We start from the raw sequence: 14,339 nt of genomic DNA, 5'->3' as shown, positions 1-14,339 counted from the left end.
GTTGGTATGGATGTATTTAAAACTGATTATGGATAACAGTGGGCTAGAAGTGACTCACATAATACGTAAAACAAAGAAGGCATCAAGGGACATGCAGAAGATTGTGAAGCGATTTATGCCAATGGAAGCCAGTGCAAACTTCCTTCTGTTTTACTATCTATAAAAACAAAACATCACAGCACAATTGTGAAAAATACCAAATTTGTAACTAATTTGTATTTTTCATAACTAACAAACCTGAGGTCTTAACATTAGGATTTACTAGCGCCAAGCTGGAAACCGGTAGAATTAAAATTACACTTGTGAGATCCAGGGACTAATGGCATCTATACCAGGTCACGGGGCATGTATACCCAGAATGCCCACGGCTACCTGTGACCCATCAGTTATATTTCTAACCCAGTTTAGACTGCTAGAGGGGTGGTTCGAGGTGGGCCTTTAACTGTTAAGACCTCAGGTTTGTTAGTTATGAAAATACAAATTAGTTACAAATTGGTATTTGTTCATACACGAAACAAACCTTCGGTCTTAACATTGAGGATAGACTTACTATTGGAGGGAGGTAAGTCTCTACAACTGACTGGAAGTTTGCCACCTTCTCCATTTTCCGAATATATAGGTAAATTCTAGAGAATGGACAATGAACCTAGGACCAAAGATATAAGCGGATCTATTGGTTTCCTCCCACTGGGTGTAGATACCATTCTACTGTTTACTCTTGTCCTTGCGACTGGATCCACCTTCACCCTCTTTCCTTATTATCCAGAGGGGTGTGTTTGCTACTGAAAAGTATATCATCAGCTAAGATAGCTTCACAGTATGGCTGACCATCTCACCTGCAGCTAAGTCCGTTCCAGCACATGACGGTACTCTCCTTCATATTGCCGTAGTTAAAGGAGTAGGAAGAAAGTAGTAAAGAAAAAGACCAGTCATCCATTCATTCTACTTTCATACCTTCATCTTAGACTAGACGCAAACTGACCCCCGCCAGGGCACTGGTGAACTATATCACTTGTTGGGCCGCCACCACTGGACCCAAGGAAAAGGGTTCTGTCAAAGGATTCTATGGGCAACATCTTTCAAATAAAATGAGGTGAAAGTTGTTTGGCGCTCCACACGCCAGCTTTCAGAATTTTATCCACAGACATGTTCTTCTTAAAAATGCTAGGGAAGCACTCACACCCCTGATGTCATGAGCTCTAGCGTCCCACCTGGCTATCTGACCCTCTGTCTTTCCGCAGTATAAGCATTTCTGTTGTCCCTTAGCCAAAATGATATTGTATTCTTGGACACTTCCTTCTTGTTCCGTCCTGTACTTACGAACAACCTCTGGCACCCCGGCCTGAGGTGCCTTGTTCTCTTTAAGTACTCCCTTAGTGCCCTGACGGGGCACAGGAGCATTTCAGCTTTGTCGTTGTCTACAAAGTCTGCCAAGGAAGGTATGGTAAAGGAGTCGAATCTGCCGTCTACTATTGTTGGATTTTGGGTCTTTGCCACGAATTCTGGGACAAAACTCACACACCATTGATCTCCAACCTCTCGAGTGCTTTATGAGATATGAGAGGCCATGTAGCTCCCCCCCACCCTTTTGGTTGAAGCCAGGGGCCAATAAGAAGCTGTCTTCAGGGTCAGGCTCCTATCCGTGGACTGCCTTAGTGGTTCGTAAGGGGGTTTTGTCAGACTACTCAGTACCTTGGTCAGATCCCAATCTGGGGTTTTTTAGCTCCTTTGGTGGGCATGACTGTTTTCAAAGCTCCTCATCAGCATGGCCACTCCCATGAAGACGATATGTCCAACCCTCCTTTCATTCGTAGACTGAGGCTAGGAGCAGCCCTGTACCCCTTCACTGCAGATACAGACATATGTTTTTCTGGTTCTGAGTATCGTATCAGAAAGTCTGCTAAAACTGCCCTTGGAAGAGATGGGTACCGAGTGGAGACACGTTTCCCCCTACGACACCAATCACAGTATGCTGAGCCACTTTCCCTTGGTATAAAAACTGTCCGCGGATGATTTTTCTGATATTACCTGCCATCTGAGTTGCTGTTTGCTTTCTGCGAAAACCCTCTGCTTCTCGGAGTGGAGATACTTGACAGTCTCCACCCGTGAAGCGATAGGGACTTCACCGACTGGTGGTACCTCGCCACGTGAGGCTGACACAGAAGGTTGCTCCATGGAGGTAACTCTCTTGGCACATCTACTAGGAGTTCCAGTAGGTCTGGAAACCACTCTGCTTTCGGCCATAACGGGGCTACCAGGGTCATCTTGAGGTTCTGAGACTGCATTACCCTGTTCAGAACCTGACGGATTAGACAAAATGGAAGGAAATGCGTACACGTCCAGAATTGTTCCAGGGTGTTGTAGCGCATCTTCTGCTGCTGCCTCTGCGTCGGGACTACTGAACAATACACTTCCACTTTTTGTTGTACCTGGTTGCGAATAGGTCTATGATCGTGTCCTTCCCACACATGATCATCCTGTCCACTACCTGTTGGTGTAGGGACCACTCCGTTCCCAGAATCTGATCCCTGCGGCTCAACTTGTCGGCCACTATGTTTCTTTTTCCCGGAACCCGAATATACCTGGCCTTGATGGCTACCAGGTTCTCTATAGCCCACTGGTGAAGTTGAACTGTCATCACATGTAACTGCCGAGAAACTAGGCCTCCTTGCTTGTTTATATAAGCTACTACTGTGGTGTTGTCTGACATCAATACCACCGAGTGTCCCTTTACTCTCTCCCTGAATTCTTGTAGAGCCAGGAAAGCTGCTTTCAACTCCAGCACGTTTATATGGAGTTCTCTGTCCTTGCAACTCCATTTTGCTGACACCATCAACTCCTCCATATGGGCTCCCCAGCCTTCTAGTGATGCATCGAGAACAGCAAGAGGTCTGGGGAGGATTGTTGAAGGGGGACACCCACTGTCAGATTGTCGTCGTCCACCCACCACAGCAAGTCTTTCCTCACTTCTGCCGACAAGGGAATTTGCTCGTACGGGTGATCTACTGTTGGTGACCAAAACTCCTTCATCCTCCATTGTAGGGACCGAAGGTGTAGCCTTCCTTGTGGTACTAGCTTCTCCAGGGAGGTTAGGATTCCCAGCACCACCTGCCACTGTTCTTGCTGGCTGTGTCTGCTTTCCCAGAAAGGCATTCACCACTTGTTTGCATTTCTGTACTCTTTGGTCTGTCGGGAATACTTTGGCTTGTGTTGTGTCCCTATCACCATTCCCAGATATTCCAAACGTTGACTGGATCCAGCTGCGACTTCTGCTGATTCACCACAATACCTAGGCTGTGACAAAGCTGCAGGAGGGCCGCCCTGTCCCTGAGTAATTTCTCCCTGGACTTTGCTATCACCAGCCAATCGTCCAGATATCTTATCAGCCTGATCCCCTGAGCGTGGCGCCCATGCCGACACGAGGGGTGAACACTCTTGTAAAAACTTGAGGAGACGTTGTCAATCCGAAGCACAGACCTTGAACTCGAAAGCTTTCCCTGCAAGACTGAAGCGGAGAAATTTCCTTGAAGACTGATGGACTGGTATCTGAAAGTATGCGTCCTTTAGATCGACTGTCAGCATAAAGTCTCCGATTCTGACTGCTTGTAGAACCGTTTCTCGGAGTTTCCATCTTGAAACTGGTTTTCTTATAAACAGATTCAGCGTTGACAGTGTCTATTTACTGTCCTCCACTCCCCGTTGGCTTTGGGTACAGGAAAATCTGCTGTAGAAGCCTTTTGTCGGACTGCATACTTGTTGCACAGCTCCTTTTTCCATCATCTTCTTCACCTCGTCCTGCAGAATATGGCCTTCTGAGATTTGTGGGCATAAGTGACGTGGGTAATGGTTGATCTGTCAGGGGCGGGGTTACCTCGAACGGAATCAAATACCCGATCCTGAGAACATCCACCACCCACTGCTCTGCCCCTAGTTTCCTGCCACACCTTCCAGTGATTTGCCAGGCAACCCCCCACTGGTGTGGCCGAGTGATGTAGGCGCCCATCCTATCTTCTTGAGCCTCTCCCCCTTCCCCTATTGCCCCTTCCTCTGTTGTTTCTATTGTGAAAGGGCCGATGAGTTTATCCTCTTTGGGGAAGAGGGTCTTGTGACTCTATTAGGGATGCTATGTCTCACTGGTTTCTTTCGAGACATCTGCTGTTGTCTTCCCTCCAAAGGAATAGTTGACTGTTAGAGGTTTTCCTAACTGCCTGTTGCACCAACCTATCGTTAGTGTCCATCCTTCTTCTATCTATCGCTTCTTCCAGTATGACCTCTGGCAACAGTAGTTGCGATTCCAAGATATCCCCATTCCTCATTGCTAACAGGGAATCCAAATCCACATTGCGGCTTAGTCTAGCCAATGCTGCATCTCTCCTCATTAGCAGGATATTTGCCCAAACATTGGCACTTACGTTTGTCAGGTACGCAATCGCCTTGGACCCTGACTGTAGTAATCTAATGAACAATGGTTCATCTACTACTTTCCTTGTTGCTTCCGAGGATGCAATTTTCGCCACTGCTGTTGACCAAAGGTCTAACCAGGACGCAGCCTGAAAGACAGAAGCTGTTGCTTCTAACGTGGCAGCCTCTTGGTACGTCATCGAAGGGCACTCCATTTTAACCTGATCCAAGGTTAATCCAGGCCTTAACCTTACAACATTAGGGTTCATTGTCTAGACAGCAAAGGGACCTTCTGTGTCGTATAATATTTCCTTTGCTTTATCATTGGAGGGGGAATAATAAATTTAAATGATCTATTAGATCTTAAGGAATTATCCCTCCCTGCAATCTTTGCGTTTACGTGTTTGCAAGACCGATTCCGCATGACTCGAACAAGGCAATTCATACGACACCTTGGTATCCCCTCTTTTAGTCCAAACGCCATGTCAATTCCAGGAGAAGCATACTGGCCGGTGTTTCTGTCTTCTCCGAAAGGCTATGAATTGACGAATCAAATCAATAACCTCTGCATACGAGGCCAGAAACTCCTGGTTTTCTCCTTCCTCCGGCTCTAGTGTACCACTCTCCGTCACGAGAGATGTTGTCTCGCCCCTATCTTCTGACAGACGGCCCGGAATTCCACGGCCAGCCTGCCCCTACGGCCGCGGCCTCTCTGATCTTTGCTGGCCGCTGTTTTGCTCGATCCCAGATAGTCAGCAGGGGAACGAGAACGTCTCACTCTTTCCCTGCTCACGGATCTAGAGCGAGAATCTCGTCTAGATCTCCAAGATGAAGGCTCCCTTAAGACAGAGGTAAGTTCGTCTTTATTAGCGTTGGCAACGTTTTCGAGCGTCGGCGAGCCCGCCTCGGCCTTCTATCCAGACGGACACTGCCTTCCACGAACGTATCCGCCGAGGTTTGCCAACTCTCTATTTTTTGTACTTTTAATAGGAGCCTTATCGTCCTTCGTACGTATTTTGAACGGCCTTACGGGCGAAACTGGGACCTGCATTCCATCCTCTGCTGCACCTGTCGCCGCCAACGTCGATTTTACCAGAGGTATCGCAGTTTTGCGATCCGAACTGGCAACTCCGCCTCCGCCTCGGCCGCTAGCTCGCCGGCCGTCACCTCTCTCGCTTGTTCGGACTCTCGCGAACGGCTTCGTCTGGCAACCTTGTGCTTAATAGCCACTGATTTTCCGACCTTCTGCTGACTTGGAAATGACAGTCTTCGTCCCGAAAGTAGAGGAAGAATTGATTCTTCTCCTCTTGGCCCGAGGATCCGCTAGGAACTCCCGAATCCTCCTCCAACGCTTGACTGGCGCTCGCCGTGACGTTATCGGACTTAGCGATGACGCCGAACTAGAGGAAGAAGACGAAGAAGGCGAATCACACTTTTTCTTTTTGTCTCTCTTATTCATTCTCTCCTCTATATCCTGTAACTTCTGCATTACAGTTTGCATTGACGGATCAGAAGGCGTATTAGCGTCTGGGTGCAGCGAAATGGATAAAGAACGGGCAAACTGAAAAACCGGCTTTAAATGAGATAGACAGTAACACGTCTTATCTTAAAGGCGGTAGGAAAATAACTGATGGGTCACAGGTAGCCGTGGGCATTCTGGGTATACATGCCCCGTGACCTGAGGTATAGATGCCATTAGTCCCCTGGATCTCACAAGTGTAATTTTTAAATTCTACCGGTTTCCAGCTTGGCGCTAGTAAATCCTAATGTTAAGACCGAAGGTTTGTTTCGTGTATGAACAACTTGAGATTGGCATGAACATTTGGAGAGAAATTTGGATATGTTTCAATCTTGAGTCGCACATCACAAATGTCAACATAGATTTCATACTGACTTGACTGGATTCTACATTTCAGCATTCTTGGTAACAGGTTAACTGCAAAATTTGTAAGAAATAAGGTACCCAAGAAAAATGTGACTTTGCAACAACAAAATAGAGGAGCATCCCTATATATTTTTTTGGAAGTCAGCCTAGCAGGTCTTAAATGCAATGGCTCACGATTGCTCTCTCTCACTGGCACAGCATAGATGGTACTACAGGCTACTTTTATCATCCACACACACTCCTTTTCTGATTTCTCATCCACCTCAGCTGTTCTTGCTCTACTTAGTTGTGCAACCGCTTGAACTTTACCTAATTTTGCTTTCTTATCTACTTTATGGGCTATTACCTCATGGAAGTCTGAATGCAACACAATATACTCTGGTTAAACTATAGTATGCTGAACAACAATTGCATACAATGCTAAAAATTAATTTCATATATTTTCTTGCGTATTTTATAAAACAGTAAAACTAGCCTGTTCTTTGTTGCTTTATTAATGATTAAATTATCCAAAAAATAATGGTTATAAGACTGACTCTTCAACCAGTTACAACAAGGGAAGAATTCAAAGCATTTATTTCCTGTATTCATGAACATTAAATAGATGGCCTAACTTTTATCCTTGGCAGTGTAAAGTCATGAGGGTTTGGCTTCTTAATACTGCTCCCTCTACTGACAGAAAGGCCTTTAAGAAAAATGGTTACCATTACAAGGAACTGACTTCTCCGTCTGCAACCTTACAGAATGTCTAAGCTGGCATATAAACAATACCCTACAATCAACTGCAGATTTTGCTATATCAAAATCACTGCAGAGATATATATCAAGTAAAAATGACCTCACATCAACTATATTGAACCATTAATTAAGTACACAATGACAGTAAAATCACAAATCACATTTCATCCAATTCCTCAACAATAAAATACAAGGTGTAATATGAGACTGATTATTACTAAGGTGTACAACTACAATCAATAACTGACGATCTTACCATCAATTAAAAAAATAGCTCCGAGACACTTCTTCACAAGTGAATTCTGGAGATGCTACAAAAATAGGGCACAAGGTTTCATTGATACCTGTGGTGCAATTAATGTCACGGAGCCCCTAAAAATAATGTTATGCTTTCCATAAAACATCAGTTCATTAAATAAAACATGCTAGACCTGAGAAAACCTGTGGTATATTATGAAAATAGAAATATTCATAAATTATGATATAATGTTTATATATTAAAATCTCGTACTTTTTAGGTGCAAAAATAGTGATATATTTTGTAACAATAACATCCTAAAATGCATCATACACAAAAATGTATTGTCCATTCTTTTGAACCAACAGTAAATATCTGCAGCCTATGTCACTGTAACCAGACTAGAGCACTGCCCAGCATTAGTGGCCAATCACAGTTAATGTATATCAGATACCGATACTGTAAGCTCAAAAAACTTCACTGATATAGGTAAACAATACATCTATATTTGAAGTCATTGACAAAGTGCCATAAAAATGTTAGCAGACATTACAGCTATTTCGACTAGTATTGTTATGCTCCTGACGCTGTTCAAGACTAGCAGCTATAGCTTGAGCAAGGAGTTCATCTTCGTTATCAGCAGGAGGAGGCTGTGACTGTTGCTGCTGACTAGTGGATCCATTTGTGTCCTGCATTGAAGCTGCTAATGCTCGGGCTAAGGCCTCATCTTCGGACTACAAAAGAAAATTAACATATCTCAAAAAGATGCACATTAAGACAAAAAATAAAGTGAATGTGTGAATCAACACATTATGAATATACAATTATATTCCAAATGCATTGCGCATTGCACAACATAAGGTACTGATGGAGTACTTAAGAAACTTGGTGCTATATTCAAGAACTTATACTGAATAACACAAGTTAAAATGTCATAACAGGGTATTCAAGCCAAATTCTTAGTATTTTAATTTTTTTTTTTTTTTACATAGACTTAAGTTTCAAGCAACTCTTTCTATTGACCATGCTGTCTACGATACTTAACAGCCACCTTGCAAAAAAATCTGCTATGGTTTATAAGAGAAATATAAAAACTATTAAAAAACAAGATGGCGGATCAACACTGCACTAAAAACCTTGGGTAAATATTGATATCATATCTCAATATAACAGTATCATAAAATACAGCTACACAGTAAAAAATAACAAGAAATAGAATGTTGGTTGCCTTATACTCTGTAGATATACATGAAAAACTTGCAAAGAAAATATCTATGCTTAGAAGAACAGAAAACTATGAAAATATACTCACCAAACCAGCCTGAAAAGAAGACATACTGGCACCCCTACTGGGTGGTGCATTCCCTGTAGGTCTTGGACCTCCTGGAGGATGATTCAGATACTTTAGAATACCATTGCTACCGCTGCTCGTTTGTTTTTTGCTCTTGTTCTTATCTGACATTCTGGAAGCCGCAGCTGCCCTGTAAAAGAGACAACTAAGTAAAGATTTTGTCGCAATTTATTTTAAGAGCATAGACAACTACTGTGTACGTTACATAGAAAAAGCTACTAATAGTGAAAAAATAACAAATTCAGGCTATAGTAGCTAACTGGAACTAGGAGGTGCACTATGCAGTTCAGTATTATTGTTAAACCAGTTTACGATATTAACTTTTTTACTTGGAAAAGGGTATGAATACACAGGACTGAAGATGAACTCTTTCTCAATATCCACATTCATTACTTTTTCACTACATTATGCAGTTTAAAAAAAAAAACACATTGTAAATTACTTCTTTGATAGTGCTATGATTACAGTGCTACCCCACTTTTCACAGGGATAGGTTCCAGAACTCACAGCGGAAATGCAAAATCGCCTCTAAAACGCTTATAAATCCTTATAACTGCCAATACCCTGTACCCCATAAACTAAAATCCTTCTACCAACTGCCTATTTTAACATTTCACTGCCTAATTTAATATGGAAACACATGAATTAGTGATAATTTCAGATACAGCCCATAGTAAAATTTGTGAATTGGTGAAAGTTCCTGCGGAAACGTGAAAGATATGTTTCACAAAAATCTGCATTTCGGTTATGAGTGTTTTAAAATTTGCCCTGAATAGTATTTGGTTGCTCAAATGGCTTTCTGATGCTGTAAGTGCTTTTACTTTCTTTTTATGCAGAAGTTGACCAAATGACAGTTCTGACTTCAAGGAAAAGAACAAAAAGAAAAAAAAGGAATGAAGTTTCAATGGGTTAATGTTTAAAGAAAAGTGTACATGTAACAAGTTTTGTCTCTACTAAAGTAAACTACCAATTCTGTTTCTAAAACACGAATAGTGGTGCTAATTCTTTTGGCAAAACCATGGATGATTCCTATACCATATAAAGCTTACCAGCATTTCTGGTTTTATCATTTACCACCTCAACTTATCAGCTTCATTATTTTGGCAGTTTTCGTTTGGCACTTTGCTGATAAACCTCTTAAAAAGGAATAACATTTAAAATACAGTTTAGTTTATGATAAAAATTATGTGGAGTTACTATTGGCTGTGGACTGTTGTGAATACTGCATTTATGGATAAAATATAATGAAATATCTTTCTAACCTATCACAAGACCAGATTCCGTAGCATCTGATAAATTTGAGAAAATGCTACACTGTACTTTTATCGTAATTTAAAGAGACCCTAAAATGTCATATGCAGCCTTAATTAGATAATACTGGAGAAACTAGTTGAGTAATTGAGCCCTAAACTAACACCTCAAATGTCATGAGATGTAATACGGCCACTGCCAGATTGCTCACGCCGATCCCTTCATAGAAAATGAACCTCTTTGACATATTAAAACATTTTTCCACACTAAATTAGCAGTTTTTTGTGGCTAATGTCTCTTTAGCAGCTGAGCATACTGCCTATTGTCTTTTATTTTTACTCATTTCCCTTGGTTTCTTCCATGTACCTGTCCACCTAATTACACATTTACCTTGTTCTGCTTTTCTAGCCCAAAACGACAACACATTTTTAGAGCATAACATGAGGCTCCAAGCAGTGATGGAAAAGATTATGCCTCACAGAGTTGCTGCTATTATGGCCTTCAGTCAGATTTCTAAAGCATAATTCACTGAGGCCCTATGCATCCCCTTCAGTGCTACATGAACTAACTGTCTGTACATTCATTAAAATATACTGTGAAAATGGCAATACGTACTGTGTCTTACAAACCATCTGTAATCCTTATAGGAAATCAACAGCTTTGCAACTGTCAACACTACAAAGGTGCTCTATTGGCAATGTTATCATTCACAGCCAAAAGCAATCTCATCAGTACAGTAGTAGTAACTACAAAATTGCATTAACTTTTTTTGGAATTAAAATGCATACAATCTAACTGAACTCACTTTGGAAAAACTATACAGAAGTTAGGTAGTATGTTACAGAACAAACCAACAATTTATCACAATATCATAGCAGAAAAATGAGTGTGTGTGTGTGTGTGTGTGTGTGCTGGAGTAGAATTAAAAATAGCTAGTGTCATAAAGCCTCTTATAGCATAGTTAAAAAATCTTGCATTGCATGATCATAATAAATTGATTTCTTGAGCAGTCACCTTTAGAATGATCAGTACTAGTAAAAACTTTACAATAAATAATCTTACGCTGCACGACCACGAGGATTTACTGGTCCTTTGCAGTCATGGTCTAAAGTATGTCTGTGTCGCAGACAAAAGTCTTGGCCACAGGAGTCGCACGATACTTTTACCATTTCTTTACCCTTACAACCTGGTGCAGAACACTTGTTTGTGTAGATCTGAAAGGTAAAGAAAAGATGAATGTGTCTCTCTTTTAAGTAGGTGAAATTTTTTTGTGATCAATGAGTAAATTCAGTGAGCTACTGAGCTTCTAAGAACCATTTTAAAAAGGAAGTGTTAGTTCTGTGTGAAAACAATTAATGTGCTTTTCTTTGTTACTATTATTGGAAAACAAATGACTAAATATTGCCATATTGTTTACTTCTGTACCACCCTTTTTTTTGTACTTTCTGCCTTTGGAATACAAATTTCTTCTTTACCAAATACACTTTTTTTCTTCAACTATAAAACAAAAGAGCATTGGCTGATTGTCTAAGATGAGTGGTAATAATATGAGCCTATTGTTGTTAGGAATGGTTTAGCTATAAATACTTGTATTTCTTGGGACCGAATTTCAAATTTGTTTGATGTAACATATACATAAATTCCATCATATTAAAATAGTACAGGTTTTTCCAAGACTTATTACCAGAATGTAAGTTTCACAGAACAACTAACTTATGAACATGAGTATTCAAGAGAGACAAATGCAGAGAGCAAAGTCTAAAGCTTTCTGATTAAGGTAATTTTTCATACCTGTAGTAATTTATATTGGATCTTTCCTAAGATAGTAGCCCGCAGGGTTTTTGTGGGGTCGTTATATAGGACTTATATTTCTTGGGGATCATTATCTTTATGATGTTTACAGCCTTTTGTTTATGCTTTTACAGTAGTTTCCAACGGGCTTGTACTAAACACGCTGCAAAGATGATACATACATACCAGGTTAAAACCCAGGGAGTCACTATCTAGGAAAGACCCTTTATATTTAACACTGACCAGCGTGATTAAAAATCCAAAGTATGTAAACTTACCTTTTTCTTGGCTTTATTTTTGCAGTTATTTTCCATATGGTCATTAACTGCTAAATCTGGTGGCTGGTCTCTTTTACTTGGTACTGGCTGATCACAAAGAGGGCATATAGGTACTTGTACATCTGCTCGGTAACTTTCTGTGCAGCCGTGGGCAGTATACGTGTGATGGTCAACACTGGAATGAAAATTGCAATGCATTTAATGTGTCCATACTTTACATAGATTTATGACACTGAATTTGTAATTAGTACTGTATAACTAATGTTTTTACATTAACCCATTCTACATATAGTACACTTTACAGATACAGGCAGTCCACAGGTTACGTCGTTCGGAGTTATGTAGCTTTTCAAATATATTAATAAAAAATCGGTTCTGGGTTACAATGGATGTCCTGAGTTATGTTGTCATGTTACACTACGACAGAGCAGTAAATGTACATACAGCTACAATATAGTCAAAATTTGGAGGTTTTTGGATGGACACCACATCAGAATACATATAAAATACTGCACAGTGCACCCAGAGGATTAAAGGTAAGGCTTTCATCACTTTATTTCTCATTTGTATACATTTTTCTTGCTACATTTGGGCTATGTTATTTTCTGGATTACAGTGCAGTGTAAGAATGGAACTCCCTGATGTAACCCAGGGACTGCCTTATAGTATTTAAACAAATAACTGACACAAGATCTTGACAGTGACAGGTTGAAAATACAGCTAATCCTTACCAAAATTCCTTTTTGCAGAGGTTGCATGTGAATGGTAAGAAATCTGAAAAAGAATTTGAAATACAGGATTAGTAAAATAGTTCCAACTTAGTTAAAATTTCGTCAAGAAGGAAAAATAATGCGCTTATCCTACCACATCGAGTACGTGTACATTTTGACTTGTTTCGAAATTACAATGCTCTACAGTATTTATACCCTCATAGGGTTTCATTTAAGCTAAACATTGTGGAAGCACTAAATTTGTACTGTACAGTACCATTTATATAAAGTATGCCTTAACCTTCTGACTGATTAGTAGTATGATAATCACGCAGGCTCATTGTCACATTCTTTAATAAATGCTATACTGCAGATATAAAAACAAAATAGAAAACACCACAACCGTTCTTCATGACAATACTTTTTCCCTCAGTGTACAGTCCTGTTACAAAGAACCTTTGGAATAATTCCATAGGGCCACTGACAATTATCATTATATTACGATTATTAAAACAGTTGAACCAGATCAATGAGCTGGCTAACAGCTCTCATAGGGCTGACTCGAAGGATTAGGATGAAATACCAGGTCTAAGTCAGAGGCCAAAAACTGGGCCCAAACAGGTCATTTGTGTGATGATGAACAAATGAAAGGTGAAATTTAAAAGATAAAAACTGTACAAAGCACATGCTTTTACACTGGAATACATGCACACATTAAATACATTTGCTCAATTTTCCATACATAAAAAAAACAAATAATTCAGAATTGTTATGTAACAAACTTTTTTTTCAAAAAATTCATTAAATGCATATACATTTTCATTATATCTACTTATTTTCATATTTCCACCCTTCACTACCATCTATTGATTTCTCAAAGTAAAATATTGTGAGAGTGATGGTCAAAACAAATGAATCTCACAATACAAAATAAAAAATCGTAATTACCTACACAATCAAGCGTATACTATACAACTTTTTATACTACAGTTAGGCTTATGTCCATTTGTTCTTAAAAACTGCAATGGCTTAAAAAACAGTGATTTCAGGGTATTAACCCATGGTGGAAGCTCCTCGGGGATCTATACTGTACACCCATTTCTATAGTGCGGTTGACAAATTATATTACAATAGAATTGGGTGTAGTACATAATAGTTTGATCCCCAAGGGGCTAGATTAAACAGTGTCTCTAGGAGCTTTCGCCATGGGTGGATACATAAACCCGGTTAATACCCAATTTCAGTTCACTTCAAATGAATAGAGGTCCCCCCGTATTCGCAGGGGATGCGTACCAGAACCCCCGGTGAATAGTTAGAACCCTGCGAATAGTTGGAACCCCTATAAAAATGCTTAAAACCTCCTATTTTGTTAGTTAAAACTCAAGAAAAACCCACTAGAAATTTTTAGAGCTGGTTTTTTAATAGTTTTATCACAAAAATGTTATTGTTAGTATACAATAAGGTTTTGTACATACTTACCTGGCAGATATATACTTAGCTTTACGTCTCTGACGTCACGACAGAATTCAAAACTCGCGGCACACGCGACAGGTAGGTCAGGTGATCTACCTTACCCGCCGCTGGGTGGCGGCTGTAAGAACCAATCTCCCTTTCCAGCCAGAATTTTTCCTTCCACCTGTCTCCTGAGGGGAGGCTGGGCGGCCATCAATCGTATATATCTGCCAGGTAAGTATGT

General features: G+C 40.4%; 1 protein-coding gene across 1 annotated transcript; it reads right to left on the bottom strand.

Annotated features, from left to right (window-relative positions):
* Positions 1 to 6,762: 6,762 nt before the first annotated feature.
* Positions 6,763 to 12,707, bottom strand: LOC135205361 (AN1-type zinc finger protein 2B-like; the record flags this gene model as incomplete). Its single annotated transcript, XM_064235850.1, is given in 5 exon segments — positions 6,763 to 7,996; positions 8,575 to 8,743; positions 10,927 to 11,078; positions 11,934 to 12,108; positions 12,665 to 12,707. Coding segments are annotated over 4 exon segments (552 nt in total). The 3' UTR covers positions 6,763 to 7,801.
* Positions 12,708 to 14,339: the final 1,632 nt, after the last annotated feature.

Source organism: Macrobrachium nipponense, chromosome 49, assembly GCF_015104395.2.
Source record: "Macrobrachium nipponense isolate FS-2020 chromosome 49, ASM1510439v2, whole genome shotgun sequence".
Lineage (NCBI taxonomy): Eukaryota > Metazoa > Arthropoda > Malacostraca > Decapoda > Palaemonidae > Macrobrachium > Macrobrachium nipponense.
This window is presented reverse-complemented; position numbering and strand designations above follow the sequence as displayed.